A 21,105-nucleotide genomic window follows, 5' to 3' on the forward strand; every position below is an offset into this window, starting at 1 on the left:
TTTATTTCATTTTGTCCGTAACATTCCTGCAAACCGTCATGAAATACGGCTTGAAATAAAACTGTCACTTTCACTCGTCAAAGTTGAGAGGGTGGGCTCTAACACGCCCTCTAGTTACTGATTGGTGAATCGATAGCACAAGAATTAATTAGAAAAATGCTTACTACTGCCGATGAAATGGATTCTGCCGAAGATACTACGTATTTCAGAGAGAGAATTGAAGATTTATCGGAAGAAATTACAATGTTGGCGGCCCTTTTAGACTCCGATATAGATTAAACTATTTTTGAAATTATCAAAGAACAGGTGGAACGGACTCTACTACACTCCAGTTCAGGTGACAGTTCCCTGCTCTGGACGTCCATCCTTTGACATTCCAGCTGAGTCAATAGAACACCTTCTGTTATGCGGTTTAAAAGTACGACAGATTGCAGATCTATATGGTGTATCGGAGAAGACGATCACAAGGCGAATGAGCCAGTTTGACATACGGTAAGCTGCAACGGCTGTATTAGTTTAGGTACTTTGACATGGAATGCCCAAAGCAGCTCCACCTAATATTTATTGACTCAGCTGGAATGTCAAAGGATGGACGTCCAGAGCAGGGAACTGAGTCACCTGAACTGGAGTGTAGTAGAGTCCGTTCCACCTGTTCTTTGATAATTTCAAAAATAGTTTAATCTATATCGGAGTCTAAAAGGGCCACCAACATTGTCATTTCTTCCGATAAATCTTCAATTCTCTCTCTGAAATACGTAGTATCTTCGGCAGAATCCATTTCATCGGCAGTAGTAAGCATTTTTCTAATTCATTCTTGTGCTGTCGATTCACCAATCAGAAACTAGAGGGCGTGTTAGAGCCCACCCTCTCAACTTTGACGAGTGAAGGTGACAGTTTTATTTCAAGCCGTATTTCATGACGGTTTGCAGGAATGTTACGGACAAAATGAAATAAATAAATAAGCAACGAAAAACATATTTCTGTTATGTATTGAAATAAATGTAACAATGATTGGTAGTATTCCCAGGCAGAAGGGGGCGCCAGCCAGATTGAGCAACAAGTACACAACTGCCAGTCATGTCAGCGTGTTCAAAATCTTCCAAGCCCTGTGCCCCTCCACCCATGGATATGGCCAAGTGGGCCATGGCAGAGAATTCATGTTGATTTTGCTGGGCCTTATGAAGGCCATATGTACTTAGTAGTAGTCGATGCCCACTCAAAGTGGCCTGAGGTTCAACTAATGGATAGTGTCACAACTAGTAAGACTGTTCATGTCATGAGGACCCTTTTTAGTCGTTATGGGATACCTGAAGTCCTTGTTAGTGACAATGGCCCACAGTTCATTTCTGATGAATTTGCATATTTTATGAAAACCAACCATATTAAACATATACGATCTGCTCCCTATCATCCAGCTACCAATGGGCTTGCAGAACGCTTTGTGCAAACTTTCAAACAAGCTTTGAAGGCATCAAAAGGATCTGCTTTAGTACAGCAAAGACTAGACACGTTTTTACTCTCATATCGCAATACTCCACATGCTACAACACAGGAATCTCCAGCTATGCTTTTTATGGGTCGCAAATTACGTTCACGGCTAGATGTGCTTAAACCAAATGTGGCTTCTACAGTGAGTCAGTCTCAAGATGTTCAGCTGTTGCACAGTAACCGGAAATCCAGACAATTTAATGTGGGTGACCCAGTGCTGGTCCGGGATTACCGAAGGGGAGAAAAGTGGACACCTGGAGTGGTAACCTCCCAGTTGGGACCAGTTTCCTACAGTGTAAAAGTTGGGAATGCTGAAGATTGGAAACGGCATGCAGACCAGTTACTACTCAACCGAGCAAATGAAAGTGTTCCACAGGCCACACAGCCAGAAGAGACACCTTCTTCCAACTTGGTAACAATGTCACCAGTAACATTAGAGAATAATACAGTCGATGCAGGGCATAACCCTACGGGAGTAGGCTCAGTCATTCCAGACATGGTTCCTCAAACTAGTGAACCTCAGACATATGCACCTCCAACTTCACCTACAGAGAGCAGTGGCAGACGCTATCCTTTGCGAGTATCTAAGCCTCCAGATCGTTTAAATCTTTAAATGTTATAAAGTAGTTGAAACAGTACAATGTATTTATGTAAATAGTTACCTTCAAGCAGAACTGCTCCATTCTGGATATGTGGCAGTGAACTACAGCTTTGTTATAGTAGTTTTGCTCATTTTGACTGTTTAGTCTTTGTGGTTTTATAAATAGGTGGGAGGGAAATGTTATGTATTGAAATAAATGTAACAATGATTGGTAGTATTCCCAGGCAGAAGGGGGCGCCAGAGTGGGGTTAAGAGAGATCTTGGACAAGCAGTTTCAGAGAACGTTCTTAGTAAAAGCCTACGGTGCAGTTAACTTCTGGCCTCAGTGTTTGTCATTGAATATCAGCCTCAATTGACCTAACATAGCAATTTCGTGACACATTTATTTATTTATTTATGCTATCATTTCACGATACATTTATTTATTAAGGCTTCATTTCATGATACATTTATTTATTTATGCTCACATTTCACAGTACTTTTATTTATTTACGCATTTATTTATTTATTTCATTTTGTCCGAAATATTCCTCCATATTGGAAAACCTTTAAGTGAGCCATCTTAAATGTAAAAAATTAATATACATTTTCAGGCAAAGATCCATTTAACAAGAGATAAGAACACTGTATGATAAAGATCTTTAGATAAGATAACTGTCCAATAAAGTCTTTTGAAGTTTCTGATGAGTTTTTCCGTATAATGTGGATCTGTAGGCAGGCAGTCTGTGTCAGTCTGAGAGATGCAAACAATCCTCATATCTGGCCATAAAATGCTTGTCTCTATTCTATAGAAGCGTATTATGGCCACGGTGAAAAAAAAAAAATACGGACGCAGTGAAGAAAAAAAAGCTAAATGTTGAGATTAAAGTCGACTTTATTCTCGACATTTCCACTTTATTCTCGCTATTCACGTCGAGATTAAAGTCGACATTTCCACTTTATTCTCGACATTTATGTTGACATTTCCACTTTATTCTCGTAGTTTATTTTGTCAGTAGAATATCGCAAACTAAACTTTATCTTAAAATGAATGTTTAATTTACTAGGTGTTCTCAAACCCCGTCATAAATTAATGTAGCACATTAAATGCTTTGTGTCAAGTGATCTCCGACCCAGCTGTTAATCTCGACATGCATTTTAAACTGACTTCCTATTGTACTGAGGAGATCAAGCTTGTGCTAAAATCACAACACATTACAACATGGCTTAAATAGAGACAAGCGTTTTATGGCCAGATATGAGGATTGTTAGCATCTCTCAGACTGACACAGACAGCCTGCCTACAGATCCACATTGTATGGTAAAACTCATCAGAAACGTCAAAAGACTTTGTTGGACAGTTATCTTATCCAAAGATCTTGACCATACATTGTTCTTCTCTCTTGTTAAATGAATCTTCACCTGAATAGGTCTATTAATTTTTGATATTTAAGATGTCTCAATCTGCGGTGGGTTGGCGCCCTGCCCAGGATTGGTTCCTGCCTTGCGCCCTGTGTTGGCTGGGATTGACTCCAGCAGACCCCCGTGACCCTGTGTTAGGATATAGCAGGTGGGACAATGACTGTTATCTTATCCAAAGATCTTAACCATACATTGTTCCTTTCTTGTTAAATGAGTCTTAGCCTGAAGATGTATATTAATTTTTTTACATTTAAGATGTCTCAATCTGCAGTGGGTTGGCACCCTGCCCGGGGTTTTTCCCTGCCTTGTGCCCTGTGTTGGCTGGGATTGACTCCAGCAGACCCCCGTGACCCTGTGTTTGGATTCAACGGGCTGGATAATGGTTGGTTGGATGTCTCAATTAAAGATTTCCCAATGTTGTTATTTGTCCTGGTGTCTATATAAACGCAGGGAATTCCAGTCTCTGTATTACATCTTGACTGAAGAAGAGGCCTGAGTTGCCTCGAAAGCTCACATATTGTAATCTCTTTAGTTAGCCAATATAAGGGGTCATTTTTGCTTGACTTCTCACTACTATTGCATTTTTAGAAAGTGTCCCAACTTTTTTGGAAATGGGGTTTGTAAGACATTTGAAGTCCTGTACATGTTACTCTTCATGCCAATATGTCCATCTCACCCCTCCCTCCAATTCGGCTTTAGGACTTACTAAGTAAGCAATGGCAGATCTAATGGTATCGACAAATGCACCTCAGTGGGGGTACGCTTTATCTTCTTGGATCGAAACCTTTTTAACAGAATTTGTAGTTTTTAAATGGTTGTGTGCTTATTTTGATTATCGTATTTGCTGCATCTTGAAAGCTGGACATATTCTTTCTCTGTTTTCCTGCTTGCCAACAGTCACTTTTTATAGGCGTGTAGAGGGGGAATCCATAGCTGACTGACAGTTTTCAGGTTAGCGCCAATATTGAAAGAAAAGTTATCAAAGAGAATTTCCTTTTTACATAATCCCTTCCCACTATTCAAACAGTGCAAACATACATGCATTTCCAGCATGCTTTTCCATATAAATGGCACTTATTCTGGCAACATTGAGTGCAAATTGAGAAAGCCAGTGTATTACAAAGCACACCCACAATGCTACTTTAGGGTTGCCAATTAACCTAACATGCCAGTCTTTGGAATGTGAAAAACTTCACACAGAAAGAGGGAGAATGCCTATGGAGACGGTGCCTGAGATTAAAACCTAGAAATGTGGAGCTCAGACTTGGCACACTTGTCTTCCGTGCTGGCCTGGCTAAATGTTTTAATGTAATGGTTCCCTTCTCCACAGGTCCTAGACTTTAACTACTGTGCCAGTCTGACAGGAGTGTAAGAAATAAGTCCTGTCCACAGTCACTGGAGAATATCTAGCAGGGCCCTAAACTTTAAAGTGTCACTACCAGATACATTTAGTTCTCTGACAAAACCTACCAACTTGGTGTTGCCAACGAGAACTGAGCCACCTGGGATGCCCTAGGGACGCCGACAAATTGCATTGCCCAAGTTATGAGCAGAGGAGGCTAAAGGTACCTGTCTATTAAGGTCCAATTAAGTAGCTTCCTGTTTGTCCCTGAAATCCTGCTGCTTCATCAAGGTGTCTACTGATTGTGCCTGTGCTTTCAGAGGTACTACGTGAAGAAAACAGTAAGTTCTAATCAACCTTCTCTAATCCTCCACATATGCCCCCATGTTGTTTTATTCACAGGAACACCAAAAACCTATGTTTCTAATTCTTTCTTTTCTGCGTCGGAGTCCTACAGCTTCCCCTCTGACACAGAAATTTGAATGATGAAGCCGTTTCCCATGAATAAGCAAGAAGCTGTAATGCTGTGCTCTGGGTTACTAGCAGAGTAAATGGCAGAAGTGGGCAGCTTCATCACTCTGCTGATAAAGACGTCACCAATCCATCTTTTGTCCCTTCTCCTTAGTGCCAAACCCCATCACTAGCACTAAGAATAATGAAGGCTGCTATCTACTTTCTAATGCATTTTCTCAAAATTATGCAAAGATTTTACATTAATAACAGGAAAATTACCAGCAAAATCCTTGCCACATTTTGGTTAACTTTAGAGTGAGGACAGCAGCAGTCAATTAAAAGAGACATCCAAAAAAAAATAAGTAACTGACCTCTAGAATTATTTTTTCTTCTGCCTACTTTATAGTATTAGATAGATAGATAGATATTTTATTAATCTCAAGGGGAAATTCACATAATCCAGCAGCAGTATACTGTACTGATACAAAAAAACAATATTAAATTAAAGAGTAATAAAAATGCATGCAAAAACAGAAAATAACTTTGAGTAATGTTAGCATTTACTCCCCCGGGTGGAATTGAAGAGTCACATAGTGTGGTGGAGGAACAATCTCCTCAGTCTGTCACTGAAGCTACTCCTCTGCCTGGAGATGATCCTGTTCAGTGGATGCAGTGGATTCTTCATGATTGACAGGAGTCTGCTCAGCGCCCGTCGCTCTGCCACGGATGTCAAACTGTCCAACTCTGTGCCTACAATAGAGCCTGCCTTCTTAACAAGTCTGTCCAGGTGTGAGGCGTCCTTCATCTTTATGCTGCCTCCCCAGCACACCACCACGTAGAAGAGGGTGCTCGCCTCAACTGTCTGATAGAACATCTGCAGCATCTTATTGCAGATCTTGAAGGACGCCAGCCTTCTAAGGAAGTATAGTCGGCTCTGTCCTCTCTTGCACAGAGCATCAGTATTGGCAGTCCAGTTCAATTTATCATCCAGCTGCACTCCCAGGTATTTATAGGTCTGTACCCTCTGCGCACAGTCACCTCTCATAATCACGGGGTCCATGAGGGGCCTGGGCCTCCTAAAATCCACCACCAGCTCCTTGGTTTTTCTGGTGTTCAGGTGTAAGTGGTTTGAGTCGCACCATTTAACAAAGTCTTTGATCAGCTCCTCCTCCTGCCCACTCCTGATGCAGCCCACGATAGCAGTGTCGTCAGCGAACCTTTGCACGTGGCAGGACTCAGAGTTGTATTGGAAGTCTGAAGTATGTTGGCTGAACAGGACCAGAGAAAGTACAGTCCCCTGCGGCGCTCCTGTGTTGCTGACCACAATGTCAGACCTGTAGTTCCCAAGACACACAAACTGAGGTCTGTCTATTATGTGATGAAATGTATTGCCTTTCGGAAGCACGGTGGCACAGTGGGTAGCAGAATCCACTGCATCCACTGAACAGGATCATCTCCAGACAGAGGAGCAGCTTCAGCGACAGACTGCTGTCACCGTCCTGCTCCACTGACAGACTGAGGAGACCCCACACTACACGTCTCTTCAGTTCCACCCTTTGGTTAAACGTTAACATTATTCAAAGTTATTGTCTGTTTTTACTTGCACTTTTATCACTCACACAATCTATCTATTATATAGTGCCTCTCATATCTATCTATCTATCTATCTATCTATCTATCTATCTATCTATCATATAGTGCCTTTCACATCTATCTATCTATCTATCTATCTATCTATCTATCTATCTATCTATCTATCTATCTATCTATCTATCTATCTATCATATAGTGCCTTTCATATCTATCTATCTATCTATCTATCTATCTATCTATCTATCTATCTATCTATCGTGTCACTTACATAGAAGTGCTGTGTGGATGTATACTCGCAGAGTCCCGAATGAGGCACATTACCTACATCATGAGGTAGCATCAGTTATGGCACTACTGCCATGTGGCGCGTTTCCCCGAGGGTGATCCAGCTCATAAGATCCTCATTGTTGGAGTCCCGAGTGGGTGGACCAGGCCAAGAGGTCGACCACATAACTAACACCTGACTGCGCCAGATAGAGGGTCATTTCTGGAGAGTGGGACTGGACTGCGTGTCTGCCTGGGGGGTGGCCAGCCAGGATCCTGAGTTGTTTCGTCGTGTGGTGGGTGCGGCAGCACGCTGTACCAGTGTGTGCTCCCCAACCTGACTTGACTTGCTGTATGGACCATTCCATATGGACATTTTTTGTACCTCACATCCAACGCAGTTTTCACTTCATAAAAGGTATGCATACAATTTTTTAACAGCAATTTGTATAAAGTCATGATCATCAGCATGTGGTCAGTACAAAGTTGCCACTGGTACCATTACAGCAGTGTTTATACCCAACATCAATTCCTTACTGTTTTGTTTTCAGTGCAGACTTCACCTCAAAGTCCTGTCGAATGACTACATACGTGTAGCTGGTATTCTGTCCAGGGCTTGATATTACCGTACACCCCTAACTTGTGAGAGTGGCTCAATCTCAATATGGCTATGCACAGGTCAAACAAAGTTCATACAATGGATGAATGAATGTAAATAACGTCTGCAAGAAATGGGCAAAGGGAAACAATTTCCAATAGCCTGGAGCCCAAGTCCACTTTAGGTTGATTGTGGTTGTGGCCAGGCCATTGTTTTGTCTGTAATGCTATAAAATGCTATAGTGGCCTACCCTTCTTGATTCTGATTATATTTCGGCAGCAGAATTACCTTCCCCAACTCCTGCACCTTGTCCTGAATGTACTGCACTGAGACGTAAAAGTCAAATACATGAAAAGCAAAATTTAGAAAAAGTGATTTGCATATTCAAAATGTGCAACATTTGTAACCTTTTGATTGAGATGATTTAGGAAGACCTCTAAAGTCTTCTGCACTGACCTGAAGTTCTTTCATTCATTTTGTAAACGCGCTTCTGTTCTTACAGGTTCTCAATGAGTGAAAAATGATAGCAGCAGCATCAGCTAGCATCCCAACCAGAGTTGGTTCCTGCTTTTTGCCAAACAGTGCAATAAAAACTAAATGGAAAAAATGCGAGACTGTTTTAATGAATTGTTCTCTCTGAATAACAGACAAGCAACACCAGCAATTTGCCTTCGCTGCTGCATATGCGCACAAATCCTTTATGCCACTGGCTCCTCCGGCTCAGACTCTGGACACATCTTATCTTGCATGCCTTAAAGGTCACCGTATATTTTCTGTTTCACATGAATTAATCAAGCAACAAGCTTGAGTCAGAGAGCTTGTTTCATTAAGGAGCTCGCTGTATATTGAGCTTACACTATTTCTAAATTACTTAATGTAACAATTTTAAGTAATTTAGAAATAATTTACTCTAGAAATTGAGATCAATGATTCCTTAAAATCAGCATGTCATTTGATTAATTAATGGATAACTTGCAAGAGGGCCCAGTAATTAGAAAGAACCTATTTTTGTAGCCAGCCTTCCAGGTCCAGTGTAGTAAAAGCTTACCCTTTACAAACAATATGCATGAAAAAAACCAACATGGCTCAGACTTTACATAACAAGATGTTAGCGTTTCTCTGTTGAATTCATAACATTCATTCCTCAATGTAAAGGATTCACTTATTCAATTGTAGGACACATGGCAGCATCCGGCTCTGCAGGGGATGTTACTCAATTGGCGAGCATGTTCGGTCAGTCGGTCGGTCAGTCGGTCATTGTCCAACCTGTTATATCCTAACGCACAGTCATGGGGTCCGCTGGAGCCAATCCCAGCCAGCACAGGGCACAAGGCAGGAACAAACCCCGTGCAGGGTGCCAGCCCATCGCAGGGCACACACCAGGGAAAATTTAGGATCGCCAATGCACCTAACCTGCATGTCTTTGGACTCTGGGAGGAAACCCATGCAGACACGGGGAGAACATGCAGACTCCATGCAGGGAGGACCCAGGAAATGAACCCAGGTCAACTTACTGCAGGGCAGCAGCGCTACCCACTGTGCCACCGTGCCAAAAGAGCATGTTCATATAAACTCAAACTCATGCATACTGGATCTGCTTAAAGATGGGATGCAGGTTGGCCTTGGATACTTTTTAAGTGATTTGAGTGGTTAGCCTCCTGCCTGTCACTTGTCGAATGATTCATTTGATAGAGTTGTACTGCAAGTCTTAAAAAAATGTTTATGCGTGTGTAGCTCTGTATGTAAAATCTCATACTATACCTGTGCAGTTATAAAGTACTTTGGGACCCTGTTCACTATACAAAGCTACTATGTATAAAGCTAATTATATCTGGCCACGGTGGTGCAGTGGTAAGGCTGCTGCCTTGCAGTTAGGAGACCCGGGTTCGCATCCCGGTTCCTCCCTGTGTGGAGTTTGCATGTTCTCCCCGTGTCTGCATGGGTTTCCTCTCACAGTCCAAAGACATGCAGGTCAGGTGCATTGGCAATCCTAAATGGTCCCTAGTGTGTACTTGGTGTGTGTGCCCTGCAGTGGGCTGGCACCCTGCCCAGGGTTTGTTTCCTGCCTTGCGCCCTGTGCTGGCTGGGATTGGCTCCAGCAGATCCCCGTGACCTTATGTTAGGATATAGCGGGTTGGAAACTGACTGACTGACTAATTTTATCTGTTTCTAAGGGATTTGGGATGAACCCTAAAAAACATGGAGAATCCCCCTAAAGACATGAATGAAATGTACAAATTCCAAATACACTGTGGCCAGGCAAAGATTCAAACAGTCTGCTGGAGGTGTGAGGCAACACTGCATCGCTGTAACACCGTGAAAGATCTAAGGGTACCGTATTGTTTTTAAATATTCTAAACGTCATAGAGACTTATGATGCTTTGAACTATCTATTATCGATTATGACAACATCAGTACAATATTATGTGATAAGGAGACTATATTCATAATATTAAAAAATTAAAATTAAAAAAGAAAAATTATTAAGAGCCTGTAAACCTTCTGTTTGTATATACAAAAGTAGGAATGGACTTTCATGTCAAATTTCCAGTCAGTCAGTCATTGTCCAACCCATGTGACAGATAGAGGGCGCTATTGTCCTCTTGAACCCTCAGACTATATGCCAGACACCAGGTAAAAGTCCAATAATTTGACTTTTTATTAATAAATAGTGCATAAAGCACCCTCCTCTCCACAATACACATTAAATACTCCACAATACAATAATCAATAATCCTCCACCACTCCCAGACGCGTTGCCACCCTTCCACCCAGCTCAGCTTGCCGTCTGGGGATTTTCTATAGTCCTTTATATTGCCTGTCCCGGAAGTGTTTCCAATCCTCCAGTCCATGTGACACCCTATCACTTCCGGGTCAGATAAAAAGTCCTCTTCTTCATCCCAAGACGTACTTCCGGATTATAGGGCACATGTGACTCTCTGGTCCTCTCTGCAGCGTCCTCTGTTGGCCCTTGGGGTATCCAATGGCTGTAATGGAAAACTCCATTGTCCATGATTCCCTGCTGGTACTCAGAGTACCTCCATGCTGCAGGGAGAGCTCCACCTGGCGGCCTGGGGGTATTGGCGGGGATGACAAACCGGCCATAGACCACACCCACTATATCCGAACTACTGTGTCACGGGGGTCTCCTGAAGCCAATCCCAGCCAACACAGGGTGCAAGGCAGGAAACAAACCCTGGGCATTGCGCCAGCCCACCGCAGGGCACACACACACACACACACACACTAGGGACAATTTAGGATCACCAATGTACCTAACCTGCATGTCTTTGGACTGTGGGAGGAAAACCACGCAGACACGGGGAGAACATGCAAACTCCACGCAGGGAGGACCGAGCCGCCGTCAAATTTCCAAACAAAAGAAATAAAAAAAAAATTCCAAACAAATGAAATCTACAAATGCTAACTAGATACTAATCAGACATGGACTTTTTGATCCTCCTGCGTACCGTACCACCAGTGATAGGCTGGCCCTGGGGCACAAACAAGAGCAAATTAAAACACGTTATGGAAAAACGTAACTTGAAATTGACAAATTGTTAAAAAACAGTAATACATCAGCATGGGATCTAATAACAGGTGTGGTACATGGTCGGCCGTTCATCCCGGCCAATACCCCCAGGCTGCCAGATGGAGCCCTCCTTGCAGCATAGAGGTGCCCGAATGCCAGCAGGGAATTATGGACAATGGACTTTTAATGCACAGCCCGCTGGATACCATGGGGGCCGCCAGGAGTCGCTGCAGGGAGGCCCAGAGACTATTTGCCTTACGCCCAGGAAGTACGTCATAGTCACGTGAACAAAGGGAACGATGTGCTTCCTGGGTGAAGAAAAGAAGGATTTTTATCTGACCCGGAAGTGTTTCAGGTCACATGGACAGAGAGGGTGAAACGCTTCCGGGTCAAGGAGTATAAAGAACTGTGGGAGATCCCAGATGGACGAGCTGAGTTGGGAGGCAGGGTGGCTAAGCGTCTGGGAGTGGAGGATTGTGTATTGTGATTGTTTTGATCTATTGGAGAATTGTGGAGAGGAGCGTGCTTTGTGCACATTATTATTATTATTATAATAAATCCCATTATTGGACTTTTATCTGGTGTCTGACATGGTGTCTGAGGGTACAAGGGTGCGAGAAAACCCTAATCTGTCACACAGGACAGTTTTGATTCAAACACTGACAACAAAGCCAGGACAAATAGGTCAGAGAATCTGAAAGAAACAACAAAAATAAACTGATTTCCCATATCTGTGCTTTGTTCAGGGGATAAATTCAGTCCTAAACATGGGAATTTGTGTATAATACTGGGATTCGAAAATCTAAAAACAGTACAAAACTAGCACTTTAACTCTTTCAGGGCTGATGTCGACTTTTGTCAAAATTCAGGAGTATAGGATGGTAAACTGCAACAAAACTCATCCTTATGTTTAAGTTCGACTCTCTTTGCTAGAAGGAAAGTGACATAGCTGCGTTGATTGAAACTCGATTCGCTACATGTGCGTGAGTAGCGAAGAGCAAACCATCTCTAAAATGGCACCGGAATCTGGCGAGTGACCAAAGCAAATGTGCAGAGCAAAATACGCCATGGACCTTTTACGTAATTTCGTTGAACAGGACTCTGACTTGTCGGACTCCGAGTTTGATGCAAGTGATTTGGAGATGGATGTCAAAAACAAAAGTGAGGTACCAGCATCAGCCTATTGGTCCCCAGCTGATTGTGCTGCTGAACACGTTCCTGTAGCTGATGCGCCTACAGCAGAGTTTGCCTGGTTAGGACCCCCACTTACGATGATAAGAGGTACAAACCGTAATGCATCACACTGCAACCACCACTCACCTGCTGTGCGAAGACAACCAGGCAGCTGGCCCACCGTGCATTCCTGCTGACCATCGAGGCGCCCCCACGCTGCCACTGCCACCAGAGATGCCAAACATGTGCCAACAGCAGCCACGGCACTTAGCAGCAGACGTTTTATGTTAACTTCTGTGTGAAACCATTGCTTTGTGTGCTTTACAGAAAACTGAGTTTTATGGAAAAAATATTCAGCCCTCAAAGAGTTAATACAAATTAGGAAAACTGGACTTGTAGTAAAAAAAAAAAGCTACTGGTGCTACTGGAATACAAAAACCTGAAAATCACTTAATTTAGGTGAATACTTAAAAACATAAAAATGCATGCTGGTGTAATGAAATTAAAGTATATATTTTACATAATGCAAGCCATGATTAGTAGACAATACAAAAATAGTCTGCATATGTTATTTGGAGATGATTTGTATTTTTTTATAACGAGAATGAAGTTATATGATTTTAGCCCATTCTTTATTATTGTGTCAAGTAAAAATGTCAGCGTACTGAGTACATACAATACGACAGCCCAACTACTACAGCAAGAAAAGCAGCCAGATGCCAGCTGTCATATTTTCTTTTGCATATTCTTTCAGTTTAATTTACAATATCCGCTCCATACATGTACCAGTGTTAGGTGTACGTGCAGATCCCTCACTACTGGCTATTCTAGATACCCACTTCACAATGTCGATTCTCAAGCGTTAAGATAAAAATGAAGTGCATTGTCGTAATTATGGACAAAATGAGACACGTTTGCAACAGTGGAATTAAAGTCCATTGAAAAGAGAAAACTTAAAATGTTGGGCCGGGAATGAAAAATATTTGCACTTTTTTTGTCCCAGCGCACCACTTTTAAAATGGCAAGCCTATCAATCAGTTCCATCCTAAATGTGTACTCATTCAGCCACAGTGCATTCATTTTTGTGCCTCCCTCCTGTATCTCCTGACACTGCACTGGATGCATGGCAGCCGTTTCAAAGTACAGTCGAGTAGTGAAATCAGGCGAGCAGCACCAACATCCCGCATCCAGACTCCTGCGCAGTATGCTGCCATTTATTAAGCGATGAGCATTAGCTTTAAACATCCAGGCGCATGTTAAGATGACCAGTCAGACAGCTAGCAGCTTGGTTTTTCAAATGAAATCCAAACCAGTGCTTTAGTCAAGGCAGAGCTAATGAGATGAGGAAGGCTGCAGGGTGCTCGTCTCTCTGTACTCAGAGGCACAGCTTGAGTGTGACATTGAATTTTTCATTTGAAAGCATCTCTTCATTGTTTAATTATTCAATTTAATCATTATTCCTCTTCAGCTAAGCATGTGAGCTTTGTTGCCAGTGATACAGGCATTTCGTCAAACTTGTAAATCCATACTCGGATATATTTATAAAAAAAACAGCAGCAGTTTGGTTTCCTCGCTGCCATGTTCAAAGTTACAATCGGCAGAAGATTTGCTCTTGAAATGTAGAGCTCTTCCAATCGAGAATCCACTTATGTTAAGGATGACATACCACCAGTAATATTCTTACTGGTTTGCTATTTTCATGCTCTCCTTTCATTGATATTCGTATCGATTGGTTGCACCAGGCAAGCACAGCGGTGTCCCAAAGATCACTACTGGGCCGTCTCCTCTTCTCTCTTTACAACTCCTCATTAGGATCTTTTATCAGTGCTATGCCGATGATATGCAGCTGTACCCATTGTTCCCCCAGAAGACCAAGCGGTTTCAGCTAGAATCTCTGTGTATCTCACTGATAATGAAACCTGGATAAAGCAACACCAAGTCATGCTCAGCCTGGCAAGACAGACCTTTTTGTTATTCCAAGCAGTCTTTTAAATCAGCACCCCATCACTGTTCAGCGCAGCTTATTATAGCCAACACCCGCCAAGTCTGTTTGCAACCTTGGGGTGGTGATCGATAATGAGCTGTCATTCACTGACTATTTCGCAATAATCTCTCTGTCTTGCACATTCAGTCTTTATGAAACTCGCAAAACCAGACTGTGTCTGACAGAGTGGCACAAGTTCTTGTCCAGGCTTTGGTCTTCTTATGCCTGGACGAGTACAATGTGCTGCTGGCAGGAGTATGGGCACAGATTACCAAATTGCTGCAGATGATTCAAAATGCAGAGGCACATCTGGTGTTCAACCCAACTGAGGCAGGCACATGATCATTGCTTCAAAATGTCTACGGAGTTGTCAAAGAGTTTGCACTTATACAGTATATTTATATATTGTAACAAAAAGGTGCTATATAGGCACCTGACCCGACACAGAAAGACACAGAGGCACGTCTAAAACCAACAAGACTTTTATTTTTCGTCACCCGTGGGCACACGTCTTCCCGGTGACCCACAGGCAATACACAGTCCCAAGCAGCAATCACAACAGCACCACACACTCTTCTCCTTTACCACCACTCCTCCACAAGCGTAGTCCTCCTCCTCCCGACCCTGGCTCCTCGAGTGGTGGTGGCTGGGCCTTTTTATAACCCACTGGGAAGTGTTCCAGGTGCTTGACCACCTGGTCCTGATTGCACCTCCGAGTGGGGCTGAAGAATCATCCAGCCAGGCTGCTGAGTCCATGCAGCTCTCCCTCCGAGCCCCCAACCAGGCTGTGGTGGACTACATCTCCCATGGAGCCCTGTGGGTGGTTGGGGAATCGCCGTCGGCCAGGGAGGCTGCCACCAAGTGTCCCAGGGGAGGTACTGGACTGCCCATGGTGGCTCCCCCGGAACATAAGCAGCAGGGGCGTCCCTGCCGGGCATGAGACCCGGCTGTCCTTCACAATATGGAGACACTTGTGAGGCCCAAAGCTCTTTCTTGACTACTTGATGCCATCCTTGCATAGCATCTAATCTCAGTCCAGATTATTTTAATTTATAGCAGTTCATTGGTGGAACAAACTGCCCACCTCCAATCCGAAATGCCGACTCCTTCAATGTGTTTAACATGTCTCTCTTCCATCCATTATCCAACCCGCTACATCCTAACACAGGGTCACGGGGGGTCTGCTGGAGCCAATCCCAGCCAGCACAGGGTGCAAGGCAGGAACGAACCCCAGGCAGGGTGCCAGCCCACCGCATGGCTCACACACACCAAGCACACACTAGGGACAATTTAGAATCTCCAAAGCACCTAACCTGCATGTCTTTGGACTGTGGGAGGAAACACGGGGAGAACATGCAAACTCCACGCAGCGAGGACCCGGGAAGTGAACCCAGGTCTCCTAACTGCGAGGTTACCACTGTGCCATCGTGCCGCTCCATGTCTCTCTTGTTTGTTGAATTTCTGTCTCTCTTGATCAGTAATGTTTTGTAACCCAGGAGTTGTAACTCACTTTTTGTTCTGAGCTTTTAAGTTGTGATGATCAGTTTTTTTTAACCTTGTGTGGACGGTGCCCGGCAGTTTATCCCGGCCATGTCCCTCCAAGCCGCCAGATGGAGCCCTCCCTGCAGTATGGAGGTGCCCCGAAGACCAGCAGGGCCTTATGGACGTTGTAGTTTTTATCCTCAGCCCTGCGGGATAGCACAGGGGCCGCAAGAGGGAGCTGCAGGGAGGGCCGAAGACTTCTTTGTGCCCTATGCCCCGGAAGTACTTCTAAGTCACATGAGCGGAAGGGATGATGTACTTCCGGGGTAAAAAAAGGACTTTTATCTGACCCGGAAGTGATAGGGAATTATGGACCGAAGGATGAGAAACACTTCCGGGTCAGGAACTATAAAAGGATTGTGGGAGCTCCCAGACGGCGAGCTGAGCTGGGTGGTAGGAGGGCAACGCGTCTGGGAGTGGAGGATTGTGATTATTGATTTATTATTGGAGTATTGTGTATTGATTTAAGAATAGTGTGGAGTGGAGGGTGCTTAGTGCACATTATTATAATAAAAAGAATAATTGTAGCACTTTTACCAGGTGTTTGGCGTGGTACCTGAGGGTTCAAGGAAGTGCTAGTGCCCCCTACTGCGACGCTTGTCCTGTAACACTTGTTCTTAAATAATTCCACAGGCTGCTATTTACTCAATAACGTTGACCTCTTTTGTAAGTCACTTTGGATAAAAGTGTCTGCTTAGCAGTGAAATTTAAATGAATGTTGTTTGCTTTCCTTTCCAAGTGCGGCTGACATGTTCAAGGACCTTGGATTCCTCCAAATGTTGATGCAGAGTTTCCTTTATTTGCAGTCTTTGTGATTGTGCTGCAGTAGTAGTGCTTTGTTTTCTTGTCACCATTATATATCGTTAATAGCAAGGCACATTTCAGAGAACATCTTTCACAGTGGGCCATCAGTTAGGATTTTCTTTTTCATTCTTGCTTTAAGCCTCCTATTTGTCGCTTACTGAGAGTATAATCATTTTATTTGCAGATCATATGACACATTTTGTATGGTTTATTAGCCGACAGTCTTTCTCGCATAGATGATAATGAATGTTCAGTAATTATGTTGGATATTCATTCAATTGTGAAGTGGACTGTGTTGTGACCTATTCTTCAAGCTCATTTACTCAGCAAGGCAAGATCCTGCTGTAGGAAAGCATCTCACAAGGTAGTGACTGTAATGCAAGCTGAATATGGAGATGGAGTTGTGAGTTTTATGGGACTTTGGCTGAAATGCACTTAAACTTAAAATTTACTTTAAGTTTGCTCTATATTGCCAGTGCTTTGTTTTACAAGATTCACACTCCAGGAGAGGATAATGGCTTTGGGCTGGTAGGAATCAGTCAGTCAGTCATTCTCCGGTATATACTAACACAGGGTCATGGGGGTCTGCTGGAGCCAATCCCAGCCAACACAGAGCGCAAGGCAGGAACAAATCCCGGGCAGGGCTTGACTACTTGATGTCATCCTTGCATAGCATCTACTCTCAATCCAGATTATTTTAATGTATAGTAGCTCATTGGTGGAACAAACTGCCCACCTCCAATCTGAAATGCTGACTCCCCCAATGTGTTTAACATGTCTGTCTTCCATCCATTATCCAACCCGCTACATCCTAACACAGAGTCACGGGGGTCTGCTAGAGCCAATCCCAGCCAGCACAGGGCGCAAGGCAGGAAACAAATCCCAGGCAGGGTGCCAGCCCAGTGCAGGGCACACACACACACACACACACCAAGCACACACTAGGGACAATTTAGGATCACCAATGCACCTAATCTGCGTGTCTTTGGACTGTGGGAGGAAACCCACGCAGACACGGGGAGAACATGGACACTCCACAAAGGGGGGACCTGGGGCATAATCTCTGGTCTCCTTACTGCGAGGCAGCAGTGCTACCTCTGTGCCACCGTGCCACTCACGCTGGTAGAAATATAAAGACAATAAATAACAACAGAACAATGAACAAGTAATAGATGTATGCTGAGTTATTTTCTTAGCAATGAGCACAAGACAGGACTCAACCCCGGACAGGAATCAAGTCCACCATATGGCACACTCCTTTACACCTGGTAAATTTAAATTCTTCAATTAACGACTCCTTTGTGTGGAAACTGGAGTATGTCAAGAAAACACACAGATACAAAATGTATAAACTTGTCTTAACAATTACCTGCCTTGCGGTTGGGGGCAAGAAAATAAACCAGTGATAATAATATAAACAAAAAGCATACCCTGGTATTTAAAAATACTACTCAAAAGCAGAAAAAATAAATGGATATACTTATGAAAAAAAGACAAATACAAAAATATATTCATGTTATAAAATCGTGTGTTGCAGCACGAAAAGTAACTTGCTGTAAACAGTATGTCTAAACAGAATAGTATGGCAGTTTACGTAGACTGTTTGTCTGAAAGAAATGTATTATGGCACTAAGAAGAAGAAGAAGATGTCTATTGGACGACATTCTAGTTTGCAGCAGCTGGAAAAAATCAGAAGTAATTCTTTCAAAATGGCAAAGATTGCTGAATAAGCCATGTATGGATGCATGAATGGATGTACAGTAGCCACTGAATTACTGCTGAGAGAGCGCTCTGAAATATTAAGCCAATGTGTTTTGAGAGAAGAAGTCTTCCTTAAATGAAGATTTATGAGAGGAATAGCAGTTAGTCAGTGGCTCTGTGTGATGTAACTGACAATTTTATTCACAGTGCATCCAGAAAGTATTCACAGCGCATCACTTTTTCCACATTTAGTTGTGTTACAGCCTTATTCCAAAATGGATTCAATTCATTTTTTTCCTCAGAATTCTACACACAACACCCCATAATGACAATGTGAAAAAGTTTACTTCAGGTTTTTGCAAATTTATTAAAAATAAAAACATTCAGAAAGCACATGTACATAAGTATTCACAGCCTTTGCTATGAAGCTCAAAATTGAGCTCAGGTATATCCTGTTTCCCCTGATCATCCTTGAGATGTTTCTGCAGCTTCATTGGAGTCCACCTGTGGTAAATTCAGTTGATTGGACATGATTTGGAAAGGCACACACCTGTCTATATAAGGTCCCACAGTTGACAGTTCATGTCAGATCACAAACCAAGCATGACGTCAAAGGAATTGTCTGTAGATCTCCGAGACCGGATTGTCTCGAGGAACAAATCTGGGGAAGGTTACAGAAAAATTTCTGCTGCTTTGAAGGACCCAATGAGCACAGTGGCCTCCATCATCCGTAAGTGGAAGATGTTCGAAACCACCAGGACTCTTCCTAGAGTTGGCCGGCCATCTAAACTGAGCGATCGGGGAGAAGGGCCTTAGTCAGGGAGGTGACCAAGAACCCAATGGTCACTCTGTCAGAGCTCCAGAGCTCCTCTGTGGAGAGAGAAGAACCTTTCAGAAGGACAACCATCTCTGCAGAAATCCACCAATCAGGCCTGTATGGTAGAGTGGCCAGACAGAAGTCACTCCTTAGTAAAAGGCACATGGCAGCCCGCCTGGAGTTTGCCAAAAGGCACCTGAAGGACTCTCAGACCATGAGAAACAAAATTCTCTGGTCTGATAAGACAAAGATTGAACTCTTTGGTGTGAATGCCAGGCGTCACTTTTGGAGGAAACCAGGCACCGCTCATCACCAGGCCAATACCATCCCTACAGTGAAGCATGGTGGTGGCAGCATCATGCTGTGGGGATGTTTTTCAGCAGCAGAAACTGGGGGACTAGTCAGGATAAAGGGAAAGATGACTGCAGCAATGTACAGAGACATCCTGGATGAAAACCTGCTCCAGAGCGCTCTTGACCTCAGACTGAGGCAACGGTTCATCTTTCAGCAGGACAACGACCCTAAGCACACTGCCAAGATATCAAAGGAGTGGCTTCAGGACAACTCTGTGAATGTCCTTGAGTGGCCCAGCCACAGCCCAGACTTGAATCCGATTGAACATCTCTGGAGAGATCTTAAAATGGCTGTGCACCGACGCTTCCCATCCAACCTGATGGAGCTTGAGAGGTGCTGCAAAGAGGAATGGGCGAAACTGGCCAAGGATAGGTGTGCCAAGCTTGTGGCATCATATTCAAAAAGACTTGAGGCTGGAATTGCTGCCAAAGGTGCATCGACAAAGTATTGAGCAAAGGCTCTGAATACTTATGTACATGTGATTTCTCAGTTTTTATTTTTAATAAATTTGCAAAACCTCAAGTAAACTTTTTTCACGTTGTCATTATGGGGTGTTGTGTGTAGAATTCTGAGGAAAAAAATGAATTGAATCCATTTTGGAATAAGGCTGTAAAATAAAATGTGGAAAAAGTGATGCGCTGTGAATACTTTCTGGATGCACTGTATATGTGGATCTTTCCTTTGGAACATTTCTTTTGTATTTAACCTACATCAGTTACAACATTATCTGTATATCTTCATGTAATTTTGATAAGTTTATGCAGTTACCTCAATTTTCTTCTGGTAGAAGAAATAAACATAAGGTGAAGCTCCTAGGCTGGGGCTACGATCAACATACAGGTTTCCTTCTCAAGTATTCAGCAGAGGAAGTCATGCAGGTGGGTGTTATCAGATCACAACAGCAAATAAAATGATTTGACATTTGCGTTTATTCGTGTCCTGAATTAAATAGCCTCATTAAACCTACACCTGTCATGCAGCTCGTCCCTTACGCCAACACGTTAGAATGGAATTGGGTGCATAAGCTCCTATCAACTTGCCTTGCTACCAGTCAAACATTTTGAACATTCTTCTGTTCTGTACGGTACTGTAATTTTTCCCATATATTGCATGTTATATTAATCTCAAAAAAAAAGAAGAAGAACATTTTTGCTAGAAGATAATAGGTTTAGAACGTTGTTAAGTCACACCAAACATGATGTCCAAGTAAGCAAGCCAAAGATTTACAGGCATCATGTACAATCTGTACAATCTGAATCTGTACTTCTCCAGGATATTTATTGCCTGTTTTTGAATTAGATGGATGGACATAAGTTTAAAGATATAACCTGGCTGAAAACTGTTGATAATGCAAAGCACCACTCTTTGAAAAATGAATAAGAATGGTTTTTGCCATTAATGCATGTAAGTAATAGGGTGTAATGAAACTGAGGCTACATCCACACTGCTACGTTTTTA

At 43.0% G+C, this 21,105-nt stretch overlaps 2 protein-coding genes across 7 annotated transcripts in view; both read left to right on the forward strand.

Moving 5' to 3' along the window:
- grik4 (glutamate receptor, ionotropic, kainate 4) overlaps window positions 1-21,105 on the forward strand; it is a 599,305-nt gene that overhangs the window by 24,924 nt on the left and 553,276 nt on the right. The window lies entirely within an intron of this gene.
- On the forward strand, window positions 1,077-2,451 carry LOC120535970 (uncharacterized protein K02A2.6-like). Its single transcript, XM_039764216.1, has one exon. It carries the CDS (start codon window positions 1,190-1,192, stop codon window positions 2,099-2,101), a length of 912 nt encoding a protein of 303 aa, XP_039620150.1. The 5' UTR covers window positions 1,077-1,189; the 3' UTR covers window positions 2,102-2,451.

Source organism: Polypterus senegalus, chromosome 9 (genome assembly GCF_016835505.1).
Source record: "Polypterus senegalus isolate Bchr_013 chromosome 9, ASM1683550v1, whole genome shotgun sequence".
NCBI classification, from domain to species: domain Eukaryota; kingdom Metazoa; phylum Chordata; class Cladistia; order Polypteriformes; family Polypteridae; genus Polypterus; species Polypterus senegalus.

Excerpts from the sequence above, each read along its gene's own strand:
- LOC120535970 (XM_039764216.1), top strand. The coding sequence starts at position 1,190 with ATGTACTTAGTAGTAGTCGATGCCCACTCAAAGTGGCCTGAGGTTCAA.